General features: G+C 49.5%; 2 protein-coding genes across 4 annotated transcripts in view; one reads left to right on the top strand and one right to left on the bottom strand.

Annotated features, from left to right (window-relative positions):
* The window catches only part of atp11b (ATPase phospholipid transporting 11B), a 43,761-nt gene extending 29,757 nt beyond the window's left edge, over window positions 1-14,004 (top strand). Inside the window, 5 exon segments of the mRNA XM_064329999.1 lie at window positions 1,660-1,725; window positions 1,980-2,083; window positions 2,416-2,581; window positions 9,759-9,892; window positions 12,293-14,004. Of these exon segments, the coding sequence (XP_064186069.1) occupies window positions 1,660-1,725; window positions 1,980-2,083; window positions 2,416-2,581; window positions 9,759-9,892; window positions 12,293-12,374 (552 nt within the window). The 3' untranslated portion in view covers window positions 12,375-14,004.
* Window positions 14,005-15,018: 1,014 nt separating this feature from the next.
* Window positions 15,019-20,423, bottom strand: LOC135252187 (DCN1-like protein 1). Of its 3 annotated transcripts, none has more exons than XM_064329996.1 (7): window positions 20,284-20,423; window positions 18,743-18,959; window positions 18,181-18,349; window positions 17,792-17,922; window positions 17,585-17,667; window positions 17,030-17,126; window positions 15,019-16,883 (listed from the first exon to the last, which is right to left on the bottom strand). In XM_064329996.1, exons 1-7 carry the CDS (start codon window positions 20,284-20,286, stop codon window positions 16,807-16,809), a joined length of 777 nt encoding a protein of 258 aa, XP_064186066.1. In that variant the 5' UTR covers window positions 20,287-20,423; the 3' UTR covers window positions 15,019-16,806. The 3 variants fall into 3 exon arrangements, with proteins under 3 accessions (XP_064186066.1, XP_064186068.1, XP_064186067.1); XM_064329998.1 differs by lacking the exon at window positions 20,284-20,423 and adding an exon at window positions 19,992-20,131; XM_064329997.1 differs by lacking the exon at window positions 20,284-20,423 and adding an exon at window positions 19,247-19,551.
* Between the last annotated feature and the right edge of the window lie 5 nt (window positions 20,424-20,428).

Raw genomic sequence — 20,428 nt, 5'->3', positions numbered from 1 at the left:
TGGGTCTGACCGCGTGGGTTTGGCTGCCGCGCGGGTCTGTGACTAATGGGAGGTGTTGGCTTGCTTTGGTTCCGGCAGGCGTATCCTGCAAGCTGACTCACTGTAAACCAATAACTCTGCACACGCGGTGATCTGCTGCTGAATAATCTTATCAGATTTATCCTGATTAATCAGGAAATGATGATTTTTTCAGACCCTGAATGTCTCTGCCAGACACAGAGGACTTCAGTGTTGTAAGCAGCGTGGATATTAGCTCTTTTGAAGAGCAGGTTTTTAATGGCTTTTCAGAATTCTAATCAGTGTTCTAGAACTCTGTTGCTTTCAGTCACTGGTAGTGACTGTGACATCATCATTAGAATGTTCAGTTAAGAACATTCTGAGCACACGTGTGCACAGTCTGCTGTGTTTCTCAGCTGAGAGCAGGTACAGGTGTTCTGCAGTAAACCCAGCTGCACCAGAGACATTAAGGGTCTGAAAACTCAGTGCTTCCTAATTAATGAGGAGAAAACACGCGCTTGCTGCTCATTGGTGGGAACACTGAGGGGTATTCTGGACAGAATGACGCTGCTTTGAGAGAAAGGTCCGGTGGATGTTTTTATGAGTGAGTCTTGTGGTGTGATTGACAGGCAGCGTGTTTGTGTAGAGCAGGGGAGGGACGTCCCCGTCCTGAGCTAGGCCGCAGGATCTTCGCTGCACCTTCCTCTTCCCCCCTATTTTAGTTTTTTAATTGAAGTCGCTATTTTGAATAGACTCTCACCTGCCCAGATGCAGAGTTTCTGTTAAAGGTGAATTTAACCTGTGCTGGTTTTGGGGTGCATAAGGACGGGGATCCCCCCCCCCGCTCTGGGCAGACAGCAGTGGCATGGTCTCCCTGGTCTCCCTTTTAATTTTAATTCCATGTGGGGTCCCCCCCCTGCCCCCTGCTCCCCCCCCCCCCCCTCCCCGGCTGCTGCCCCCTCCCTCTCTTTTCGTTCTCCCCGGGGGTTTCTACATTGCTGCTGAGTCCCTGTGTGTGAAAAGGGAAAAGTGTGGAAAAGCTCTCTCTCACGGTGTCACCTCTTCTCTTCATCCTCTCTCTCCCTCCCTCCCTCCCTCCCTCCCTCCCTCTCTCCACGCTCTGCATGTCTCCAGATTTTGAAAGCTAACAGACAGCTGGTAAGAGTGGACTCTATTTGCTGCACGCACTCTCCTAACCCTGCGCCTCCGTCGCCTGCGTCTCCGCCCGCTCCATCCTCCCGTAGTGCCCGCTGCCCGTCTCACCACCTCACTCACGGGGGGGTGTTCCAGCTTTCTGTGAAACCCAGTCGCTCAGCTCGGTTCTGTGTTCCTGTTTCTCTTCCCCGCCACGGACCGATGAGGTCATCTTTTACCTGAGCCTCCACCCTAGCAAGTCAACATTGTGTTGTGTCACTCGTGAGCGCACAGAAATGTGAGCGCGTATTCCGGAAGCCTGCTGAAATGCAAACACGCGTTCTGTATGCTTCCTGAAACGCCACATTTACTCCATAAGTGTGCCAAAATGACACGTCATTTCGTTATCGTACTGCAGTGCGAACACTTATTCTGTAAATGTGCTGAAATGCAACACAAAATGCAGGTGAAATGTTTGCATTCTTGGATCTTTGCCCCTCTTAAGAGTTTTTTTTCCCGCCGTTATAGATGTTTGGAAACTGGACATTTGGCACTTTGGTTTTCACTGTGATGGTCATAACAGTGACACTGAAGGTAAGTTAATCCACAGTAATCTGTCTTTGAGGAAGAGATAATGGTTTAAAAGTGAATTAAGATGTGTGTAGTTTGAACAGGAGTATGGGGTTCACTTATGACATGGAAATGATCAAGTCATTCTGTGCTGAACTCTCGATGCTGAAGATTGTAGCAGTGTAGTTTACGATGAATGCTCTGCACCCCTGTGTGTATTTTGGGGAGGGGGGGGGGGCGCTCACCTGTCCGCCTCACCTGTCCTCCTCTGTCCCCAGCTGGCTCTGGAGACTCACTTCTGGACGTGGATCAATCATTTCGTCACCTGGGGCTCCATCGCCTTCTACTTCATCTTCTCCCTGTTTTACGGGGGAATCATCTGGTAAAACCCTCAAATCCCACCTCGTTTTCTCCCACTTAAACTGTGCCAGTGCCAGGCGTGTGCGAGGGCTCAGAGGAGCTCAGTCTGATATCAGGAACAGCAGAATCAGAGTGCAAACCGCAGAGAAACCGAGGGGTTATTATGGAACATCTTTTCCGCATTCTTACTCTGCAAAATTCAACGCTTATTTATTACACTTCAGTATTTTGTTACTTGCTAAAACGGTGGATCTCTAAGTGAGCTTGATCTCTCGCTCTCCCCTCTCCCTCTCCACTCTCTGCTCTTGCCCTCCTCTCTCTCTCTCCATCTCTCTCCCCTCCCCCTTCCACCAGGCCCTTCCTGCACACACAGGACATGTACTTCGTCTTTGTCCAGCTGTTGTCCAGCGGTTCGGCCTGGTTTGCCATCATCATCATCGTGATGAGCTGCCTGTTCCCCGACGTCATCAAGAAGGTGCTGTACCGGCACCTGCAGCCAACCAGCACGCAGAAGTCCCAGGCAAGTGCCGCCCGCCGCCAGGCCCCGCCCCCGGGCCACGCCCCCTGTCTGTCCTGTAGGCCCCGCCCATTTGTTAACCCCGCCTCCTGTAGGCTCCACCCACGTGTTAACCCCACGCGCGCTAGCGTCAGGCACCGCTGGTAACGAGCCTCGTTCAGCGGGAACGTCTGAGCACCGCGGACGTTTGCCGCAGCACCGTCGGCCCCTCTCTCTCCTCACAGCATGGCTGCACACCGCCGCCCCCTGCAGTCGGGGAGGACTCACTACACGCTGCTCACCTGCACACACACACACACCTGGACTCTTCTCTGGCCTGCTGGTTCTCACGCTCGCGCTGGTGCTCCTGGACGTCCCGCTCCGCCCCCTGCAGGTCGGGAGGACTCACTACACGCTGCTACCACTCCGCGCGCTCTGTGCGCTTATTTTAGGGAGATGGTATGAAATGTAAATCTTAGGTGTGTTAAAGCCCCCCCCTCCCCCCCCCCCCCCGCTACAGTGTAGGAGAGTGGCTGTAGATAAAACAGGAGAAAGCATTTTAATCTGGCATAAGGCCTCTGGCCTCCACAGGGAGAGTCTGGACTGGAGAGTAAATTAGATTGAGGTTTATCTAAATTAAATTGCTGCTGATTCTCTGCTTGTCTTAGCATGTCCGCTAACAGAAGCTCTTAAAACTCGGTCAGGTGGTTTAGTTGAAATAAGTTCAGGTCTCACGGCTGAGGTTTGGGTTTTCCACTGAGCTGAAGTGTGTTCAGATCAGAGGGGGTTATTGTGTTGAGCTGCATTTAAAAAAAAAAAAAGTAAAAGTATCCTAATTATAAACTGTTTCCTGTAAATTGGAAACAGAAGGATAAAGTAAAGGGGCTTTTAACTGTGAAAGAAGACATCCACTTATAGGGAGCCCTTTGCCCACTACATTTTTTAAAAAGTCACTCAATTTAAAAAATGGATGGCAGAAATGGATGGCTTAATATAATCAGCTCGATTTAAAAAAATAAATAAATAAATAGAGTGCCCATATCACCAGTAGTGCCCAGTGGAGAGGTGATGCATGTGTGTGTGTTTGTTTATTTGTGTGTGTGTGTGTGTGTGCCGTTATGTCCCAAGATCCTGTGTTACAATAACCAGGTATATGATAATGGATGTAATGTAATAACCAGGTTTATGATAATGGAAGTAACACTAATCCATAACCTCAACCCGAAAGAAAACCCAGTTGAGCGCACAGTGATATAGACAAACAGGCGTTTATTATGACAGACGTATAAGGAGACGTTATCTGTTCTAGAGGTGTAAAATGATGGAACAATGAGCTCCACACATGATGCAGGCTCTCACCTGGCCAGCCGACACTGGAGTGGAAACAGTCCGGTCCCCAGTCCCTCGCAGGTGTGCTCACTGGCCTGAGTCCCTCACAGGTGTGCTCACTGGACTAAGTCCCTCACAGGTGTGCTCACTGGCCTGAGTCCCTCACAGGTGTGCTCACTGGACTGAGTCCCTCACAGGTGCGCTCACTGGCCTGAGTCCCTCACAGGTGCGCTCAGTGGCCTGAGTCCCTCACAGGTGCGCTCACTGGCCTGAGTCCCTCACAGGTGCGCTCACTGGCCTGAGTCCCTCACAGGTGCGCTCAGTGGCCTGAGTCCCTCACAGGTGCGCTCAGTGGCCTGAGTCCCTCACAGGTGCGCTCAGTGGCCTGAGTCCCTCACAGGTGCGCTCAGTGGCCTGAGTCCCTCACAGGTGCGCTCAGTGGCCTGAGTCCCTCACAGGTGGTCATGAGTAGGAATTGGGCAAATTACTGACTACCCGCTGTAACCTACACTACTGTTTCCAAAATGGTTTTCTGAGCAGAAGTGATTTAACGGCAGGCAATCTAAGCGGCTCATTTTTGGGAAAGTGGGAAGCGCAGAGTAATCAGAATTATCTTCATCATCGTAAGAATCAGACTGCCAGGAGCCAGTGCTGATGATCTGTTTATAGTTCCGCATCTTTTTAACGCCGCTGCCCCGCGATGGTCCGTGGCATCCCCGGTGACCGGCATATTTTAGTCTGGTTGCTAGGCGATGGTCAGCGGCGTCACGCGTCTCCTCTGCCGTGCGTCTCCTCTCCAGCGCCTCCTCTGCGAAACGGCACCATGATGTCGTCACCCTCACCTGGAGGGGAGAGAGATGGAAACAGAGGAGAGTAAGCGTCGAGTGCACGCGTGTGCGTGCGTGTGTGTGCACGCGTGTGCATTCACGAGTGTGCGTGTGTGCATGCGTGAGCGCACGCGTGTGCGTGTCTGACCAGCGTGTGTCTCTCTTTCTCCTTGCTGATCTGTGTGTTGCTGTAGATGTACTCCAGCAGAGTGGCTATAGAGGACGACTTCATCGCCCTGCAGCCCCTGACCAGGGCCAAGAACCAGCTGGGGAAGATTAGGTAGAGTAGGAGAGATCCCCCATTCCACCCCCCTCAGCTCCCCCAGCCCATCTGCATGAGCAGGACAAACTAACCAGCAGTCGGTATGGACGGACGAACAGACAGTCAGACAGTCAGAGAGTCAGTCAGACAGACAGACAGACAGTCAGACAGACAGACAGACAGACGTGGGCCAAAGTGCCTGCATGTTAGCCAGCTCTCAGGCTCCCACCCCATTAGCATGGCACAGTGGTTCGGTCCTGTACACTCCCCCCCTTGTCCCCAATCATGGACTAGCCTGCTTCTGCATGCCCCGCGCTGCATGGCGACGCGCGCAGGTTCCTCCTGGCCGTTACTGTCGCATGGCGCATGTTGGCGCATGGCGCATGTTGGCGCATGCAGACCTGTCGCTGCATGGGAGCTCTGCTCTCTTAGACTCAGCTGCACAGTTGCCTGCTCGTACTCAGGGAGCACGTGATAAATCCTTCCATTTGGTACCTGGTAACTGATGTGCATTTCACTTTAAATCCAGACTGCATTTTTTTAAAGGATGCATGTGGATTTTTAAAAGATATTATTGTTATATTTATTTTTTATTGGCATGCCTAGTGAACGGTGAAGCTGTTCTCAGAAAGCCTCTTGTGCTGTGCTCTAATGTGGTTTAATGTGACAGTATTCTGTCATGTTCAGGGACCGCTCAAATTTAGAATTTTCTTAAATCGCTTTTATTTTTCGACATGCCCAATCGAGCGGCCTGTTTGTAATGAGGCGTCTCATTGGGCTTCATACTCTGTGATTGGAGGACTGCCCTGCGGATCGCTGGCCTGTTGGACCACATGGGCGGGCTTCGTAACCTGTTGGGACGTCCCGGAGCGCAATCGCTCGGTGGAACCTCCACAGCAGCCTCAGAGGCTTTCTGGCTCCTCTGTTGTCACTCACCGCTGCTGGGTCACTCACAGCTGTTGAGTCGCTCACCGCTGTTGGGTCACTCACCACTGTTGGGTCACTCACCGCTGTTGGGTCACTCACCCACGTTGGGTCACTTACAGCTGTTGGGTCGCTCACCGCCGTTGGGTCGCTCACCGCTGTTTTGTCCTTCCAGATGGAAGAGGATAAGGTTTCGCTCGGCTCAGAATATGACTCTGCTGAAAGTGGGGACCCCGGGGAGAACGATCGGCAACTGCTAGCCGCCCCCCCTCCCCCCCCTCCCCAGAACTAGGTAGAGCTCCCAGGCAGGGCCTGTGGGTTCATCAGCAGCCTGTCTCCACCCTCTGATGTACTCCTATAACCCCCCCCCATCGTCAACCTCCCCCCCGGCCTGTGAGTTCATCAGCAGCCTGTCTTCACCCTCTGATGCACTCCTACCCCACCCCCCCTCCCCATCCTCAACCCCCCCCCCAGCACGGTACAGCAGCCGGCCTACAGACTGTAGGGGAGGCGGGGGGGCAACCGTGGGGAAATGCTGGCGTGTTTGGTCCTCTGTCCTTAATGTTGTGAACTCCCCCTCCCGCCCCCTCTGCCCATTCTGTCCCTTATGCCTCCACCCCTCCTGAAGATGCAGCATTTCTTCATTTCATTTGCGACATCTGTCTGTCTTTCTCTGGAATATTTTTTTTTACTTTATGACTAAGCCTTGCTGTTTCTGGTTTTTACAAAGAAATGAGAAAAATGGGATTTTATCCGTTTTCGTGTTTTAATGACGGGGGGAGAAAGCAGTATTTAGACTGATAAGGCAGTGAAGGCAGAGAGGATGGCTTGGTGTTGAGCTCCCTGCGTTGTGCTAGTGAGGCGTGCTCAGCTCACACCTGAACGCCAGACAGGAGTGTTCACCATGACCAGGGTTGTGTTCACCATGACCAGGGTTGTGTTCACCATGACCAGGGTTGTGTTCACCATGACCAGGGTTGTGTTCACCATGACCAGGGTTGTGTTTAGCACGTAGGGTTGTGTTTAGCACGTAGCCCTGTCAGCCACATACATGGTGGCCAGATAATTATCACTAGTTTATTTAGAGCAGGACAGACTGTTCTGATCTTGGAAGCGAGCACTGAGTTTATGATGCAGTTAAGTGCCTCTGGCACCACTAGTAGCACACTGGGCTAGTTGTCTGCCATTTCACATTTTCAGAAGGTTTTCCCACATTCTTTGCGTGTAACATCTAGAGACTGTAATTATCCTTTTGGATACCTCTGGTTATCCTTGCTCGCTAAAGAAGTTCCTAGTTGCCTGGAAACAGTGCTGTCACCATACAGTGGCATGGGCTCACAGCCTTGCTTGCATATGCTCACAGTGGTTCTGTGAAAGATTGTGGTTGGGGGGGGTGGGGTGGGGGAGTGCTGCTGTACTATTCTGTGACTTCGTAGCCACTCCTAAGGACTGTCAGATCAGTGCTGCTCTATTCACACTGAACCCCTCCTCAATCTGGCTCATGCCTTACGTTCGTAGACGCCGGTAGTACATCTGAGCATGCTCAGTTCAGATCGTGCAGGGATGTGACATCAGAGCACACAGAGAGAGATGCAGGCTCGTAGTTTGCCTTTAAACCCCATCAGAAGATCATCGTTGTCCACACCGCAGTGGTGTCCTGGGGTCCTTTGACCTGGGCGGTGTCTCCTGAACTGATGATGATGATGATGATTGAGGAGTTTCTTGTTGTTTTTGGGATGAAGTCTATGTCTGACTGAGACTTGCTGGGGTGAAACTGCATAACCGAGGTTTGTCTTAGCTAATTCAAATCATTTTGCTTGACAGGTTATTTGGTCATATTATGGCATATGAAGTTTATTTCATAGCCATCTGTTGTCATAGTCATTGACGCCGTGGAATCCAAGCTTTTTTTTCTGTGGGAAATGCCAAATTGGGGGGATGGGGGGCTGCATTTCTGAAAAACAATCCCAGGAATGTTCTGGTGAAATTGGTTTAAACCAAAAACAGCGACGCGTGTGCGTAAGGATTCCTTTCTGTGCATGTTTAGGATTTCCCAGCGAATCCAAGCCTTCTACCAGCTTCTTAAGCCTATGCTGTGGTTATACATTTCAGAAGTGAACAAATACATAAAACGCGTACAGAACATATTATACCACATTACGTAAATTATTTTTATATATATCGTCAGAAATCATATTGTGTTTTTCATCTTTTTGTTTGCCTTGTTCTTTTGAATAAAGAGTTATTTTATCCAAATGCTTTTTTCTCTTTTCAGTTTTGTCATCTGCTACTTCATAAATGTCAAATCCATTTAAAAACGTCTACTAGGAATGAGATTTCCTTGAAATTACAGGCTGTCTTGGAACCCAGAAACAAACATTTTAAAGACCCTGAAACTTGAATACATAATTGTTTTTATTATTCATATTTGGAGGCATTTAAAAATTTTGTGTTTAAGTGCCAAAGTGACAACATAATGCCACTAGTGCTCTGAAATAGTATTGCTATCCACTGAGTATGTCTTTGTAAAAAGCTTGTGACATTCCTCTGTTGAGTAACTTAATGCATCATCTTTTTTCCAACCGTGTTCATTCCCTGTATTTCATGTGTACAGTGTAGATGAGGGATAAAGGCGGTGGTCAGCCTTTGTCACGTGCACTCACACACACACACACACACGCATACACACACACTCACACACACACACACACACACACACACACGCACACACGGGGTCTCTTGATTAAATAATATACGGTATCCTGGCCCTTGGCCGTGTCCTTGAAATGTGCTCAGATTTCCCGTGACCTCAGCCTCAGGAGGAAAATGAGAACTTCACATAAAACAGCGCGAGTGTGAAGATTAATCCCCCCCCCCGCCCCCCCAGGTACAGGCAGCCCGGCGGGGTTATAGGTTTAGTAGTGAAGGACGCGGTGGGTCTGGGTTCTAGGTTCTGGGTAGAATCGGGAGGGTGAAGGTTCTGCTGGGCATGGTGTGATGCACTGCAGCAGTCTGCGGTTAGATGGACCTGTTCCTTCCGGACCTGTCTGAAGCGTGGCGCTGTGGGGGGGGCAGTCAGCTTAGCGCTTAGTCAGGGAAACGCAGGCTCTGCTGTGAGAGATCAGACCGGGGGGGGGGGCATCGACTTTGGCTCAGTTTACGCTGCTCCTGCAGTTTCATCCCACCCTCCATCCTCATGGGCTTCTCCTGTTATCTGCTCATGTTTTAAGGCCTCTGCAGCTCACTCAGCACAGAGATGGGAGGTGCTGCTCCAGAGCGAGAGCTGTTCTGGGCCGGCTCGGCTCGGCCTGGCCTGGCTCGGCTCGGCCTGGCCTGGCTCGGCTCGGCCTGGCCTGGCTCGGCTCGGCCCGGCTCGGCTCGGCTCGGCTCGGCCCGGCTCGGCTCGGCTCGGCCTGGCCTGGCCTGGCCTGGCCTGGCCCGGCTCGGCTCGGCTCGGCTCGGAGGTCTGGAGCAGCACCACAGCGTTGCCCCTTTCTGTTACTGCACCAGCACCACGCATGCCCTCCTTATCACTGTGTGTGTGTGTGTGTGTGTGTATGTGAGAGAGAGACTGAGTGTGTGTGTGTGTGAGAGAGAGAGACTGAGTGTGTGTGTGTGTGTGTGTGTGTGTGAGAGAGAGACTGAGTGTGTGTGTGAGAGAGAGAGGCTGAGTGTGTGTGTGTGTGTGTGTGTGTGAGAGAGAGACTGAGTGTGTGTGTGGGAGAGAGAGACTGAGTGTGTGTGTGCGTGTGGTTCTCTGCCCTCCCTGGAAATGTGACTGATCACTGTTTCCTTCAGGGCGGGGCTGATGCTAATCTTGTCTCACGTCGGTCCCCTTTCTCCCCCCCCCCCTCTGCAGGTTGTTGAGGCCAGCCGGGGCGTCGGCTGTGTGGACTCGCTGTGCTGTTTCTCGGAGGGGGAGGGCGGGACCGCACGGCTGGGCTGGCTGGTGGACCGCGTGATGAGTCGCTGTGACCCCGCCCACGTCCGCAGGTGCGACGTTTCCCTCCACAGCCTGTGCTGCCGGCACGCCCCCTACGAGCCGGCCGCAGTACCCCTCTGAGCCTGTGGGGGGCGCCAGGGAGCGAATGTCCGGCTTCCAGGGCTCCCATTGGCCTGTTTGAGGGGGCGGAGCGCACAGGCTCGCTGGCCTCTCCCCAGAATCCGGTTTCTGTTGCGCATCGCTGATCCGTTTCGTGCTTCCCGATGCTCCTCACGACGCGGGCGAGGGGGATGCACCTGCAGCGGGTACCGCCCCATGTCAGTGTTGGCGGATCCGTCTTTCCAAAACCCGCGTTTTTATTGTGTTCGGTTTTCTGCAACGGTCCCAGCATTCCTGGAGTCTGCGGTCGGTTTGCGGTCGGATTTGTGTGTTAGCCTCTTAGCGCACGGCTGATTTTAGAGGCACAGTCTTTCTCTGTGTGAAAAGAAACGAGATGTAAAACACATTTATTTATCCAAAAAAAAGTATATCCTCGTTGAATGAACTTTACTGGAAACAGGAGACGTTTTGCACATCTGGGAGTGAGTGCTACTTCCTGCTGAGGACGTAGCATTCCTCGCTAGTGTTTCGGTTCCTTGGTTCTGACTTGCCAAAGTAACGTTGTCGTGTTTCTATGGAGACGGGAATGACGGCATGCCTTTTGTGACACCCCCTCAGCCTTCTCCTCATAGCCCCCGCCCCCCCCCACGTTAAATGTCCATCTTGCCTGTGCAGGTGCTCCAGGACTGGGCGGATAATCATGAGCTCCCGGTCAGAAACGCGTAGCGGTCTTAATGCTAGAACACTGCCACCCACAGGAGGGGAGGGGGACTGCACCCCAGTGCAGAACAGCAGAAAGCTCTCTTTCTGACGCCGCCGCTTCCGGAAGCTTCCGCAGCCGAGATGCCGGAACACGCCGAGGGGATTTTTTAAAAAACCCGCGCCGGAATCATCTGTCCTGTCCCGGGAATATCGCATCTTTTTTTATTGAAATCTGAAGCCTTATAGGTGCTTTAGGGAACAGAGGGAGTCGATCGCATGGGTGCTGCCTGCCTGTAGTGTTTTTGTACGCGGAGTGAACAGACATGCTGTGTTTTTAATAACTCTGTTCGCAGGTCCCTCCTCTATAGTCCCGTGTTCTGTCTCATCCTCTTCAGATATTTTTTTACGGTTTGTTTGGCCAGTCAAGGTGTAAAACATTATTGTACCATCTCAGAGGTCTGCAGTTATATTTAATCTGCCTATGTTTGGTTTGGCAGGGGAACGGACATGTTGTGTGCTGCGTATTGTTCTGTGTCTGTTAAAGGTTTTTCGGGACGGGTGACACGGGTAGACCCTCACGTCCCTCCAACAGAGCGATTCAGCATTTCGGGCGGGGAACGAGTGTTAGACGTGCTGTTGAATGCGCATTGCAGAGTGTGACGGGTCTTAAAACGGTTGTCTGAGAGATTATATAAATATGTGAGACTGTTAGGCCGTTCTAACTGGGGCATTAAGGTGACGGTTTCAGACTTGGAAGAAAAAAACAGGACTCTCTCATCCACAGAGAACAGAAGAGAATCTGGTACTTCACAAACGCGTGCATGGGTTCTGTTTGAATGAGGCAGATCTGGACGCTGAGCGTCATGGCGGAGGTTGGCCAGTGGAGTGGAAACTGCGCCCCCTGGTGGTGCTACTGTATTTAACACGGCACTGGTGCCTTTCCACCTATGAAAGATGTCTTCTTTTTTTTTCAAGGGCTATTAAAAGTAATGCTCTGCTTAAAAACAAATATATATATATATAGATATAGACTTTTTTACCGTATATAGATAGCTATATGAAACTGTTTGTCAAGATATTAGATATGGTATTAAATAAAACCATATATTTTCTGTTGTATTTTTCTATAACGCTGTACAATTAAAACTGTGTTTATATATTATGTGTGTACATAAACCACCAGGAAATTATATTTTGCGATTAGGATCAGTTGTATGTAGCTGATGTCGTGCAGAGGAAACACGCGTGTGTGCACGAGCGTGTGAGAAGCGTGGGTCATACGTGTTCACGTCATCCATCATCCATGTTCCATCACTGTGCTAACAGCTAGCATCTCCCCATTACCTCTTTTCTTTTCACTCCACGTTGAGTAAGTCTGCGCTATGGGTCATTATATAGAGTGGGCGGGGCTTGGGGTGGAGCTAACTGATCCTAGCCCCTCCCACAGCAACACACAGGACACAGGCCTCACGCTATTGGTCCACTGGTCAGGGGAGACTGATCCAGGTTGTAGGTGGCAGAGATGGAGGGGGGGAGAGGTGGGGGGTGGGGGGGGGGGAAGGAGAGCTGGAAGGAGAATGGGAGTCAGGCGTGAATCTCTCCGCTCATTTGTCCGATGCCAAACCCTCTTGTCTCTGTGCTGCTTTTAGATCTTGGAGCGACTTGGACCCCTTCTATTCGAACGACCGGAGCGTCCTGACTCTCTCGCCTGTGGAGTCCACTCACTGCTAAAGCAGTTCCGGTGGAGCCCGTGGTCCGTGTTTTCCAAACTTCCGCTGGTGCCGGCAAACTAAATTCCCGGGAATAATGTGAAGGATTGAGCGCCGGTGGTGTTCCGGAAGGGCAGTGGCATTCCCCGCTTCCTCCCGGTTTTCCAGAAGGGCAGTGGTGTTCCCCGCTTCCTCCCGGTTTTCCAGAAGGGCAGTGGTGTTCCCTGCTTCCTCTCGGTGTTCCGGAAGGGCAGTGGTGTTCCCTGCTTCCTCTCGGTGTTCCGGAAGGGCAGTGGTGTTCCCCGCTTCCTCTGTAACAGAAGGGAGTGAATCGGCACCAAAGCCGGGAGCTGGGCGTGTGTTTGCCGGAAGGATCCGGCCCGCTGTGCTCCGTTAGTTACTGCTGCTTTCTCCTCCGACTGTTCTGAAGGTCCACCAACTTTCCTGAGGAAAACATGGGGTCCTTTTTAAAGCCATACTTCCCATTTTAATGTACCTGATTTTTAAGGTATGAAGACATAGGAGCTGGGAGACTTCGGCACTTGAGTTTGGTGCTCTGTTGGAACTTGTTGCTGAAATTCTTGCGCAGATATCAGCCAGGGGACAGTCCATGTGTACTTAAACTACAGTTTTGAGTCACTTGCACAGGTTTTTCTCTTTGGTTTTGTTTTTGTTACATCTCAAACTGCATTGTTTTATTTTCCTCATTCATTGTTTGTCACCATTTAATTTGCATTTTATCTGGTTGCTGTGTGTATTTTTTTTTTCCTGTTACTAACCACTCATTCACTGTGTGTGTGTGTGCATACGTGCGTGTGAACGTGTGTGTTCACGTGAAGTTCATCTGAAGTTGAGAGGGCCACAGACCCACCTCTGTGCGTAAGGAGAGTCAGGGGACACTGTTCTCTTGGTTGGATCTGGAAGGTTCCAGAAACCAGAAAGCACCGTTAAGAGAGGCCAGCGATTGGCTGGGTGCAGGAGGTTACCGAGACAACCGTTTTAAACTGGCCACCGTTGACGCAGTGACACGATATCAAAGTGAAGGTTGGATTGTGGTCACGGTTTAAGAGGCAGTTGGCCTGCCCTGTGCTTTAGTGTAGGAGTGCAACGCTGAAGAAGGTGCTGCTCATTTTGGATGTTTTCCTGGGTTTTGGCTCAGCTTCCAAATCGCAGAGGATTGAAGTTCCACTGCTGAACTAAGAGAGCGACTGGCCTTGTCTTTTCAAAGGCTGGTTTTGAAATGTCTAAATTACAATAGAGACTAGTAATTTGTCTAAGCTAAAGCAAGTTTCCAAAGAACTGGTCATTTTCATGAAGGTACTTTTAGTTGAGTTTTGTCACGACTGAAGTCAGTTGCATATGTTGAACTATTTAATGTCCAGGAGATGCTAATTATCCAACTTCCACAGGCTCCGCCCCATTCACAGAAGGGATGTTTAACTGGGAAACTGATTGTTAGCAATAAGACTCTGCCTGGACCTCGGGCTCCATCGGATGTATCAACTTTTTTAAATTATGATTATTCTTGGTTTGTCATTTTCAGTAAATCTCAAAATGAAGTATGTTAATTGTATTATGTCAGTGAAGCTGTTTTATTGCTTATGTATATGAGAACAATTTATTTACGGAATAAAAAAAAGTATGAAAAATAAGACTTTGAAAACTGGTGATTCCGTTTTACTGTGCAGCTGTAGATGGTGTGAGGAGCCATGGAACCTAAATCGCTGTCCCAGAATCCACTTCTGTACAGTACCTGTGTGGATAATACTCAACAGGATCACTGCAGCTCACCTGTGTGCTGGGGCAGGTATGTTACCTGCAGCTCACCTGTGTGCTGGGGCAGGTATGTTAACACACCTGCAGCTCACCTGTGTGCTGGGGCAGGTATGTTACCTGCAGCTCACCTGTGTGCTGGGCCAGGTATGTTAACACACCTGCAGCTCACCTGTGTGCTGGGGCAGGTATGTTACCTGCAGCTCACCTGTGTGCTGGGGCAGGTATGTTACCTGCAGCTCACCTGTGTGCTGGGGCAGGTATGTTACCTGCAGCTCACCTGTGTGCTGGGGCAGGTATGTTACCTGCAGCTCACCTGTGTGCTGGGGCAGGTGTTAACACACCTGCAGCTCCCCTGTGTGCTGGGGCAGGTATGTTCACTGCAGCTCACCTGTGTGTGGGCAGTATGTTACCATGCAGTCCCCTGTGTGCTGGACAAGGTAGACCTGCAGCTCCTGTGTGCTGGGGCAGGATTTACCTGCAGCTCACCTAGTTCTGGGGCAGTATGTTACCTGCAGCTCACTGTGTGCTGGGGCAGGTATGTTACCTGCAGCTCACCTGTGTGCTGGGGCAGGTGTTAACACACCTGCAGCTCACCTGTGTGCTGGGGCAGGTATGTTACCTGCAGCTCACCTGTGTGCTGGGGCAGGTATGTTACCTGCAGCTCACCTGTGTGCTGGGGCAGGTATGTTAACACACCTGCAGCTCACCTGTGTGCTGGGGCAGGTATGTTACCTGCAGCTCACCTGTGTGCTGGGGCAGGTATGTTAACACACCTGCAGCTCACCTGTGTGCTGGGGCAGGTATGTTGTGCATTTCTACAGCGGGCTCCTGTTCTGAAAGCACACTGCTGCTAAGAGCTGCAAGCGTCACAGTTCTGAGAATAACGTCACTTCAAGCTTCAATCCATTTATTTTTTTATAATTACACAGTAATTATAACAATGCAGTAGCACTCTAATGACTTTTAGGACATACAGCTCAGACCGTGAACAAGGTGTCTTTCTGTCAGCCAGAAATTCTGGACCACACATACCACACAGGCAAGTACAAGGACTAGTTTTTTTTTCTGTTCTTTTTAAGTATGAATGAAATAAAACTGAATTTTTACGATCCATTTCTCCACACAATAGAAGGAAATCATACACCTAAAGTTCATATCTCCTCTGCAGAGTCACAAGCCTTCAAGCTGCAGCTTCAGGGGGAGGGGCCTATCCCACAGATTCACCGACTCAAGCGCCTGTCCTGGTCTGTAACAGCCGGGGTGAATGTGCATGGCGTCTCATCTCAGAAGCATTCTGGGTGCTCTGGTCCGGCTGCCTGCGTGTAAGATGGCGTCTCTGCGCAATGGCAGTCCAGGCAGCGTTGTGCGGAGCTGGTGGGCGTGCACGCACGTTGGGACGTTTCGCATCTATCCTCCACATGTACCGTCTGCTGCCACGCCCGTTTCGTACTGCGACAAGTTAATCCCCTTTATACTTAAACATAGAAAAGAACAGAAAAGGGTGGGTTAAACCTGGACTGGTCCAGCCCACTTTTCCAACGGACGTCCTCTCGTCTCGCTGGAAGGATTCCTCCAACATCAGAAGTCCTCCGTTTCTTTTTGTACAACTTGAAAGGTGATTTGTTGTCTTTTAGAACATGCAGGCGGGTGACTGCTTCCTGTGAGCACCCAGGCCTTCAGCCCTCAATCCCCACAGCAGCAGCTGAGCGTTTCCATTGGGCAGGTGGTTTATCCAATCAGAGTGGTCCTTACAATGCTGTTCCAGTTCAGCGTTTTGGCATTTCAGTTCGCTGTGCAACAGACTGCAGGCAGGAGCCCCACCGGGACCCACACAGAGCCACTACAGGAACCAACATCTTTAGCAAAAGCAAACGCTCAAAAAAAAAAAAAGGTACAAACTCCACATTCTCCTTTGTACAAACCAAAATAAACAAATTAAAACACGTGATCGCAGCTTCAGTGACAAAGGCTTTGACAGAAAATCTTCACACAAGTGTCAGACGAGCACAAATAACTACTGACAGAGCAACAAATGGAATCCACTTTAGCCAAATGAAAGCATTCATTACTAAACCAAACTTTATTTTTTTTGTGTCAAAACGGAACTCGGTTGTTCAATAACAAAAGTTGCTACAATGAATGCTTTGTACTGGTCTGTCACTCAAATATGTGTACATAAATATATACATTTATATATACACTATTTATACGTAAATGTATATATGCATATACACTTTAAATATATATCTTTTCTTTAATCTTTTTAAAATGAAAAGGAGATGGCGAAGCGGGGCTGCGCTGTGGAAATGCCATTCGTCTGCAGGCGCAGGCTGGGGTCAGACGCAGTGGTGCTCCGCGTGAACAACACAGTCGCTGCTGCGCCAACGTCCACCCAACAAAAAAACAAACAAAACAAAACCAGAGGGATGGTCCAGGGTGCAGACTGAGCTTCAGTTGCCCGGAGCAACCGCAGAAGGAAGGCGGAGCTACAGAGGAGCCCCGCCCCCCTGTGGGAGGAGTCAGGACGTGTGGGAGGAGTCAGGATGTGTTCGGAGCGTGTGCTGTGACTCTCCGCCCTGGCGTGACCCACAGCCCAGTCCGGCTCGGCGTGCCGCACCCACTGGTCCCACCGCCAGCCGCTCGCGCGGAGTTACGCACGTTCCCCCCGGCCCCGCCCCTCACACTGTCGTGCTCTTCGTCCCAATTTTCGGCCGCGCGAATTCTACGAAGTCGTCGATGAGGACCGGCCACGCTCCTAAGAAACAAAAAATAAAAATCCAGCAGAGAATCACGTTTAAATCACAACGTTATCGTCTTAACTAGGCTCATTGTGCCACCACAGTCTAGCATTCAGGCTGTGTGTAGTCCACTCAGCTCCAGGAACGACATTACCCAACTCACCTTCCTCGTCATAATTGGACATGTCATCGGTGATCATGGTACTGAAGTCTAGGAGGAGGTTCCACGTGTCTTTTGGTATCGATCGTTTATGATGTTCCTGGAGAGGTCGACAGGAAGTAAATCACATCCACGTCAAGCGCTTAAATATAACAATTAAATATCACTGCACATTAACTCACAGCACAGGTGTGGAGAGTGCATATCAATAAACAGGCCTTTACCCAATATATAATACTGCTTACTGAAGCAGTGAGCCTGAGGGCTATCGAATAAGGATACACACACAAACAGGCAAATACAAACATAAACGGGGCAATTTAGTGTTGCCAAGTAACAGTGTTAACAGGAAACCTGAGTACATAAAGGAGGCCCACACTCACACTGAAAAGACACACAGTCAGGGCTGGATTTGAACCCGCAGCTCCCGTACTGAGAGCACAGGCACCATTATCGCAGGAATCCACCTTAAATTCTCCACCCGATTCAAATTAAACAAATATAAAATGGATGGAAAGAGAGGGGAAAAAAGGTTGCACGTGAAAAGAACAGACTTACCAATAAAAACTGGTTCCACAGGTCCAAGAATTTGAATCTTCCTGCAAATACTAAATTCCAATAAGCAATGGCCATTTCTAAATCTGCAAACACAAAACACTGATGAAAATTAAATACAAAAACTGTGATAACAATAAAAGTATAACAGACCTCGAAACCAAACACACAAATTAAGAGCGTGGGAGAAGCAGATGCAGAAATACAAACCTAAGCCTTTCTGTCCAGGATTCTTTGCAAAGTTAAATGTAAACTGATAGAAGTCCTTAAACTTCCCCTGGTCTTTTAACTCCTGTTCCATTTTTGGCAGCTGTGCCTTCAGTTTCTCTATGCTGTCGCACCTTGGGAAAGACATCGTAGTACATTCAGAGAGAACATTAGCCTTCAAGCAAAACAAGACAGGGAAATTCGCAGCAGACATTTGCAACTGAAACGACACCAGTCTTCAGCAGACAGCAAAAGGCACATAGTGTATGTGATGTACTGCGCGCTGTGTTGAGTGATGCACGGAGCGATGCGTTGAGTGATCTGTTAGTCCTGACCGCCTTCACGGTTAAATAACGGCGCTAAGCGCGTGCGAAACTGGCGGGCGGACGTACCCCTGCTCCGTCATTCCGTCCATGAACTCCTGCTTGGAGAACTCGCACTGCGTGGCAGCCCGAAACTTCCAGGCTATGAGCAGAACACTGATACTGGCGGGGTCCAGACCGAGGTCATCACAGAACTGCTGCACCCCGTCTATCCCGATTTTATTATCATCCTGAGGGTCTGCAAGTTAATGTCCAAACAGTTAGGACACTGCGAACGGTGCATGTGTGCTCATCTCATTTCTACGGTGGAAAGAAAGGGGTAATACTACCTTAATGTTGGGTTTATTTAAAGACTCGCTTAGCATTACACGTGCAATGTACTGTACACCTCATAATACTAAGTTAAGAATTTGATATGGGCAGTATCTGAGGTAGGCTATGTGCTATTAAAATGTGTGTACCTGTAGTGTGTATTACATAAAACAGCAAGCAACACATTTAATTGTTTAAAATGGCTATTCTCACCGCTGAATAAGTAAAACCTGTGCTTGTGAAAACCATGAACAGTAACACAACAAACCGTTATTTAGTTGCACTTAGAAACAACTGTGTACACCCGTAGAGTACTTGCCTCTGTATCTGTTGTAGAGCTGTTCCAACTTTTTTCTGTCCAAAACTCCCTTCAGACTTTCGCGAATGTAGAGCTCCGGATTCTGGAAGAAATTGTCTGTGGCCACGTCTAGTTTCCAGTCATTGTGTGACAGGCAGCTCACCGCAGTCTTCTCACTGGATTGTGTGAAGAGCATGAACTGGCGCACTTTGTCTTTCTGTGACGACTTCAGCTTGTTCTGCGGGAAGAACACACTAGCGTCAGCTAGCCTGGAAACTCCATTGAAAGCTTTCTAGTATCATGTGCGCAAATGCACCCTGTTGCTGTTAGCTAACGGAATGACACTGTAGTTCCAAGGTGGCAGTGAAACGTCCAAACAAAAAAAGCTAACCAATCTTCTTACTTTAAAAAGGCATGTCCACTGTTAACAAAACTAGCAAGCGGTTTGGACGATCCTAAGAAGGCAGAAAACCCAGCTTGCTTACCAAACAGCACATATACTAACCCAACATTTACTTTTCTCACCTGTGTTCTAAAATGGGAAAATTAAGACGAGCCCCGAGCAGCACAGCAAAACTGCAAGTGCGATAGGAACGAGTAAAACTGTGAAACTATGGCTTATTGTCCGAACCGATGACGAGTGCATCATGTTTCTGTTTCTGATCGTGCGTCCCCAACATGCTTTTCTTCAGCTCTTGTACAAATACATCAAATGGATCTACTTCCTTGAGCTAACATAACAATATAGCAGAAGCACCACGTAGCTAGATAGCCAACTAACGCCAACAGTTCAACATTATTTATCTGGCCAGGTAAGTTGGCTAACTTGCTAGGTAGCTACCCCTGACGTTACATCACATTATTTGCCAGCGACCTAGATGCGATTTTGCCCATGAACATTATTTAGCAAGCAAGTTATAGCAAGCGTAACATTAATACACAGTTAACGTGAACAAACGTTAAACTACATGTGTTCACCAATCCGCTCGCATTAATTTAATTCATGGTGGCTAATCCAATGTTAGTAAGCAAGTTTCCAAAGGTTGTTACAAGGCGAATAAGCGACTGAACATTAGCCAGCTATCTAGCAAACTAGTTGGCTGTTAGATAAATTAATTGTAGTCCAGCATAAAACACAATTGGCATCATAGACAGCTAGTTATACAGTTATATAGTGTGCTATTTTTATGCCACTCATTGCAGTGATGCTTATGAAAATATTCGTATACATTAATCTGTATAGTGGTAGCATCTAACGCTTAGCACACACAGGCCTCGTCAATCCACGGCCCTCGATTGCGCAGGTATCCGCTTTCCGTGCAGTGCGCAGCGGGGACCTTGCTGCTGCAGCTACCCTCTGCTTTTCAGCCTATCCAACAATGAACAGAAACCGGTACAGGAGGAAAGCTCCAGTTTTTGTTGCTAATCTAGAAAACCGCCAATACAGAGCAGCTCGTTCAATACGCTGTTTACGTTTGGTTCAGTGCGGCCACGAAACAATATTATCTTGGTGAGGGAGAAATATAGCATTCAAAACAAAAACAAAGTGTAATTTCACTCACCATGTTTATAATTGACAGACTCTTCCGCTCCTCTCTCCTCCACCAGCTCGTCCTTTCTACACATGCGCAGAGGTAAGCGCTCCTACAAACCTCACGTCATATTCACGCTGAACGACAGTAGCGGTGCAGGTACTACTATTGGCAG

Source organism: Anguilla rostrata, chromosome 4 (assembly GCF_018555375.3).
Source record: "Anguilla rostrata isolate EN2019 chromosome 4, ASM1855537v3, whole genome shotgun sequence".
Lineage (NCBI taxonomy): Eukaryota > Metazoa > Chordata > Actinopteri > Anguilliformes > Anguillidae > Anguilla > Anguilla rostrata.
Note: the sequence above shows the minus strand (reverse complement) of the source record. Positions and strands in the feature narration are given on the sequence as shown.

Excerpts from the sequence above, each read along its gene's own strand:
- LOC135252187 (XM_064329996.1), bottom strand. Across the intron at positions 17,127-17,584 it reads TGTGGAACCAGTTTTTATTG|GAACATCATAAACGATCGAT; the intron begins GTAAGTCTGTTC and ends CGACCTCTCCAG. Across the intron at positions 16,884-17,029 it reads GTCCAATTATGACGAGGAAG|GAGCGTGGCCGGTCCTCATC; the intron begins GTGAGTTGGGTA and ends TTTGTTTCTTAG.